We start from the raw sequence: 6,294 nt of genomic DNA, 5'->3' as shown, positions 1-6,294 counted from the left end.
CACAAGCTACTCTGCCCCACCTTCCTTCCTGGGGAGGAGGACCTGCCCTTTCCTCTTCTATCCATGGTGCCAAAGGATGAACAATGTGATGTTGGGGGGTGGGGTGGGGCATGGACCTGGGTGAGGGAGTCTAGAGGTGGGAAGAGGCAGATGCTGTATGACCTGAAGCAAAGAGTGAGCAAGCAGAGACAGTTTACTCCTCCAGTTGCATTTCATGGGTCTTTGGTCAGTTCTCAGAAGTTTCCTTTACCTAAGCTTACAATCAAAGAGACGGGTAATGGTGACGGCAGCAGAATTCCCAAAAGCCCACCAGAATGTCACCTACACTACCCAAACAATGAGATTTCAGGGTCACAGAAAAAGGGTGGTGTCAGCAAAAGCTGAGTGGGGTTAGAATTGATGCCTTCGAACTGTGGTGCTGGAGAAGACTCTTTTGAATCCCTTGGACAGCAAGGAGATCAAACCAGTCAATCTAAAGGAAACCAACCCTTGAATACTAATTGGAAAGAGTGATGCTGAAGCTCAAGCTCCAATACTTTGGCCACCTGATGCGAAGAGTACACTCACTGGAAAAGACCCAGATACTGGGAAAGATTGAGTAAAAGGGGACGGAGGACAGAGGATCAGACGGTTGCATGGCATCACCGACTCAATGGACATGAGTTTGAGCAAGCTCCGGGAGATGGTGAAGGACAGGGAAGCCTGGCATGCTGCAGTCTATGGGGTCACAACGAGTCAGACAGGACTGAGCGACTGAACAACAGCAGCGAGAAACAAAAGAAAGCTCAATCTAGGTAGCCATTTGCAGTCTCCCTTCTGCTGTCCACAGTCCTCCGAGAGAAAAAGGTGGAAAGGAAACTGGGAAAGAGGCAGAGATGTCAAGAGGGTTTCGGGAAGTCTTCAAAAGGCTGAGAACAGAAAGTAGCTTGTGTTAGGTAGGGGAGCCAGCGGCTAACAGAAAAGGTAAGACAGAGCAGTCGCGAAACAAAAGCGTTAAACCAGCAAAGGATGACAGCGTGGGGGAGGGGCAAGGTCAAATGGAGTCGTTTTTTAAGGCAAAGCTCTGGGGTGAGGGCCAAACTTGAGCTGGCGAGCACAAAAGAGAAGGCACTCCGGGAGGCGGCTGTGAGAGGTGGAACGAGTCAGAGATGACGATGAGAATGGAAAGAAATCAAAGGGTCCGTCGAGTGAAGGGGGGCACGAAGGAAACGCGCCTGGGAGGGCCCCGCTTTGTTAGGCGAGGGCGGCGGCGGGGGCTGCACGTGCAGCCGGGAGCGCCCGGGGCCGCGGGGCTCCACGCCGGGGAGCGCCCGGGGGGAGGCGCGACGCGCGGGGGGCGGCCCTCCAGTTACCCGGGCCTCTTGCCCGCGGGCCCCGCGCTACAAAAGGGGCGCATTATCAAGTCCTAGGCCGCAGCAGATTGCGGCTGTCCTGCCATACCCTCGCACCCTGGCACCGCGCCACTGGCACCACCCGGGGGTTGGAAATAGCTGCGCCGTTCCCATGGCGACCAGGCAGCGACTCCCGCCGCTCGCCCCAGGCAGGTCCCGCCCCGCCCGCTGCGCAGGTCCGCCGGCCAGCGCCAAAGCAGCCTCCCTCCCACCTGGGCGCGCCCCGCCCCCGTAACCTTGGCAACTGTGGCCGCGGCCGGCGGTTGCGGGGGGCACGACTCAGAGGACACCGCCCGGCCGGGTCCCGCCCTCCCGCCAGCTGCGCAGCGGGCGGGGGCCAGACCAACTCTCGGGCGGGGCCCCCGAAAGGCTGGGCCGCAGGCGCCACGGGAGCCGGCGCAGGAAGCCTTCCCTCCCGGCCGCCGGCCTGCCCGGAAAGGCGGGGCAGGGGAGGAAGCTTCGCAGCGGCCGAGGCTGCGGTAGTACTACGCGGCTCGCGTTGTCTCTTCGAAGCCTCCCCCGACCCCGCCTGACCTCCAGCCCCTCGAAAGCCTCCCGAACCTCCCCGCCCTTCCTCCGGCGATGGGTGGAGGCTTTGGCCGAGGGTCCCCGGCCTGCGCGGCCAGGTGAATGGGGAGGCCGGGAAAATAAAGCTCTCTCTCCTGCCCGACCGCCTGTAAGAACGGGGAAGCGTAGGCCGAGGGGTCTGGGCTGGAGGGGGAATCGCCGTCGGGCGCCGGGGTCGTCCGTTCCAGGGAGCCCTCCCAAAGTGCATTGCACTTGTGAAAAGTCCCTCTAGGTCCTGGATGGGATCGACGCCCCCACCCCGCCCCTCCCAGAGGAAGATTACCACGGTGCGTCACCCTCCAGCTTTTGTTTGTTGATGTGGTGTGCTAAAGTATTGCGGATCCTCAAGTGTCTCAGCTTCCAGGTGATTGGCTCAGAATTGAGACTGACCGACCAAATCGGGTAGGGTGGGGGGAGAAAGTGAAAGTAGCTTAGTAGTGTCGGACTCTGCGACCCCCTGGACTGTATCCGTGTAATTCTGCAGGCCAGAATACGGGAGTGGGTAACCTTTCCCTTCTCCAGGGGATCTTCCCAACCCAGGGGGAGAAAGGGGCAGACCAAAGAATGTTCCTTCCGCCATCCCTCTTCAGGGGCGCAGCCTACCCCTGACTTCTTGGAAGGCGAACTCCTGCAGGGTAGAGACCTTGGCACTTAAAAGATTCTGAACAAAACGTTTAGTGAAGGGATATGATTAAAACCAGGTAGTGCTTACCTCATTCAGTTGTCCCGGGTGGGCAGGGCATCCGACGGGAATATACTTAAAGCATTCAAGGTTCGTTGAAATTTGGTCCCATATCAAAGGAACCTAATACAATAATTAATACTCTGCATTTGTAAAATCTTTTCCTCTTAAGAATGTTACCTCATTCCATATATATTTGCTGCTTCAAATTCCATAAAATTCCAAAGCAGAAGAAAGGATTCATATGGGGCAAATAAGTTTCCAGCTCTCCATGATCAGAGTGGAGCATGTAGAGTTGGCTTGGCTAGTTCTAAGAGCCCTAAGTTCTTTTTGAAGTGGTCTAGTGGGGTTACTTTAGTATGGTGGAAAGAGTTTGGGGATGTAAGTCAAAGGACCTAGGCATGAGACTTTCTGGGCCATTTAGGTGTAAATTTCCTCATCTGAGAAATGATTGTTGTGAAGATGAGATAATGTATAAAGTATTCTTCATAAGCCATAGGATATGCCACACAAGTTCTTTGGTTACTGGGACACCTATAAACTGATATACAAGTCATAATTCATATACTGTAGCTGCAAAATGCTTTCCCATTAACTTTAATGGTTATTTCCCCAGATATACTATAAGACACAGACAATCTCTTTTCCAGGCACCTCTGAATGGGGGAAGAAATTCAGTTATTTTTCCAGGGCCACTCCTCCTGTGTCCTTGGCTCAAATTGGCATCAAAACATCAGATGATTTCCTTTTTACTTCTTAGCCTATAAGATGGCTTCAACTACCACACAACCCCAGTGTAGACACCAAAACCCAAGCCCAGAAGAGCAGCCCCAATAAGAGACAGAAGTTATAAAAAGAATAAATGTTGACACAAGACCAGAAAGACAATCTGTTGTCCAGAGAACAAGAGGAAAGGGTCTGTGGACTCAGAGAGATGCCAGATCTGCAAGCTGGGGTGCCTAGGGGCGGGACTGAAGGGAGCTCTGTGTGCTCTTGAATCTCCTTTAATATTACTATGAACTGAATTGTGTTCCCAGCTCTTCCCTTGTGCATGTTGATGCCCTAACTCCCAATGTGACTGCAGGAGATAGGGTCTTTAGGAGGTAATTAAAATTAAGTGAGTGCACAAGGATTGTGGCTTTATAAGAAGAGGGAGAAGAGATTGCCCCATAACTATCACAGGTGTGTATACAATGAGAAAGCAACCATCTGCAAGCCAGGAAGAGAGCCCTCACTAGAACCCAACCATGCTGGCACACTAATCTCAGACTTCCATCCTCCAAAAGTACGAGAAAATAAATTTCTGTTGTGTAAGCCACCCAGTCTGCGACATTTTGTTACGGCAGCCTGAGCAGACTAAGACAAATATGTCTTGCTTGGAGCCGAGCACCCTTCCTACCACCTCTACCACCTGGCGTTTTGTTCAGCACTTCCACAGTTGTCTCATTTTTAATTCCTCACTGTGTGAGTTGGAATTGGCAGGATTTATTTTTAAATGAAAGAGCTAAAACTCAGAATGATTAAGTGACTGTGCTGAAAGTCACACAGACTGTGAATGGGCCAACCCAAAACTTAAGTCTCCCCAGTCGATAGCTAGTCAACTAATGCTAAGTACTTCCCATGTGCTTGATTCTGATGTGGATATTAGGACTAGAAAGATGATTTGTGATTTAGAGATGGGAAGGGCACAGTCTGGTCAGAAAGAGAAACACGTGAACAAACCATTACAGCAAGGAGGACTGTCTACAAGAATAATTGGCCCAGTAGGTTTGTGGGGAAAGCATTCCAGGCAGAGGAATCCTGGGAAAACATGGCTTCTCGGGGAGCTACAGTCTGCTGAGAGCTAAGCACACTGGAGGGAAGAAAGAGGCAGAGATGGTCCACATGCCATTGGAGATACTGTTCCTCTTCCTCCTGCCCAAGGACTCTGATTGCCTCCCCAGTTCAGTTCAGTTCAGTTCAGTCGCTCAGTTGTGTCCAACTCTTTGCAACCCCATGAATCGCAGCACACCAGGCCTCGTATGCATCACCAACTCCTGGAATTCACTCAGACTCACGTCCATCAAGTCGGTGATGCCATCCAGCCATCTCATCCTCTGTCGTCCCCTTCTCCTCTTGCCCCCAATCCCTCCCAGCATCAGAGTCTTTTCCAATGAGTCAACTCTTCGCATGAGGTGGCTAAAGTACTGGAGTTTCAGCTTTAGCATCATTCCTTCCAAAGAAATCCCAGGGCTGAGCTCCTTCAGAATGGACTGGTTGGATCTCCTTGCAGTCCAAGGGACTCTCAAGAGTCTTCTCCAACACCACAGTTCAAAAGCATCAATTCTTCGGCGCTCAGCTTTCTTCACAGTCCAACTCTCACATCCATACATGACCACTGGAAAAACCATAGCCTGGACTAGACAGACCTTTCTTGGCAAAGTAATGTCTCTGCTTTTCAATATGCTGTCTAGGTTGGTCATACTTTTCTTCCAAGGAGTAAGCATCTTTTCATTTCATGGCTGCAGTCACCATCCGCAGTGATTTTGGAGCCCCCCAAAATAAAGTCAGCCACTGTTTCCACTGTTTCCCCATCTATTTCCCATGAAGTGATGGGACTGGATGCCATGATCTTAGTTTTCTGAATGTTGAGTTTTAAGCCAACTTTTTCACTCTCCTCTTTCACCTTCATCAAGAGGCTTTTTAGTTCCTCTTCACTTTCTGCCATAAGGGTGGTATCATCTGCATATCTGAGGTTATTGATATTTCTCCCAGCAATCTTGATTCCAGCTTGTGCTTCTTGCAGCCCAGCATTTCAAGTGGGCCTTAGAAAGCATCACTACGAACAAAGCTAGTGGAGGTGATAGAATTCCAGTTGAGCTATTTCAAATCCTGAAAGATGATGCTGTTAAAGTGCTGCACTCAGTATGCCAGCAAATTTGGAAAACTCAGCAGTGGCCACAGGACTGGAAAAGGTCAGTTTTTATTCCAGTCCCGAAGAAAGGCAATGCCAAAGAATGCTCAAACTACCGCACAATTGCACTCATCTCACACGCTAGTAAAATAATGCTCAAAATTCTCCAAGCCAGGCTTCAGCAATATGTGAACCGTGAACTTCCAGTTGTTCAAGCTGGTTTTAGAAAAGGCAGAGGAACCAGAGACCAAATTGTCAACATCCGCTGGATCATGGAAAAAGCAAGAGAGTTCCAGAAAAACATCTATTTCTGCTTTATTGACTATGCCAAAGCCTTTGACTGTGTGGATCACAATAAACTGTGGAAAATTCTGAAAGAGATGGGAATACCAGACCACCTGACCTGCCTCTTGAGAAACCTATATGCAGGTCAGGAAGCAACAGTTAGAACTGGACATGGAACAACAAGACTGGTTCCAAATAGGAAAAGGAGTACGTCAAGGCTGTATATTGTCACCCTGACTCCCTAGATCAGATCAGATCAGATCACTCGCTCAGTCGTGTCTGACTCTTTGCGACCCCATGAATCACAGCACGCCAGGCCTCCCTGTCCATCACCAACTCCGGGAGTTCACCCAGACTCACGTCCATCAAGTCAGTGATGCCATCTAGCCATCTCATCCTCTGTCGTCCCCTTCTCCTCTTGCCCCCAATCCCTCCCAGCATCAGAGTCTTTTCCAATGAGTCAACTCTTCGCATGA

At 50.8% G+C, this 6,294-nt stretch overlaps 1 protein-coding gene across 1 annotated transcript; it reads right to left on the bottom strand.

Annotated features, from left to right (window-relative positions):
• Nucleotides 1–1,142: 1,142 nt before the first annotated feature.
• LOC113906240 lies at nt 1,143–2,166 on the bottom strand. Its single transcript, XM_027564128.1, has 2 exons — nt 1,441–2,166; nt 1,143–1,379 (listed from the first exon to the last, which is right to left on the bottom strand). Exons 1-2 carry the CDS (start codon nt 2,164–2,166, stop codon nt 1,143–1,145), a joined length of 963 nt encoding a protein of 320 aa, XP_027419929.1.
• Between the last annotated feature and the right edge of the window lie 4,128 nt (nt 2,167–6,294).

Source organism: Bos indicus x Bos taurus, chromosome 16 (assembly GCF_003369695.1).
Source record: "Bos indicus x Bos taurus breed Angus x Brahman F1 hybrid chromosome 16, Bos_hybrid_MaternalHap_v2.0, whole genome shotgun sequence".
Classification (NCBI taxonomy): Eukaryota; Metazoa; Chordata; class Mammalia; order Artiodactyla; family Bovidae; genus Bos; species Bos indicus x Bos taurus.
The sequence above is the reverse complement of the archived record's forward strand: the minus strand, read 5'-3'. Positions and strand labels throughout refer to the sequence as shown.

Excerpts from the sequence above, each read along its gene's own strand:
- LOC113906240 (XM_027564128.1), bottom strand. The coding sequence starts at position 2,166 with ATGCACTTTGGGAGGGCTCCCTGGAACGGACGACCCCGGCGCCCGACG. Across the intron at positions 1,380-1,440 it reads CGCGGTGCCAGGGTGCGAGG|CGCGGGGCCCGCGGGCAAGA; the intron begins GTATGGCAGGAC and ends CCCCTTTTGTAG.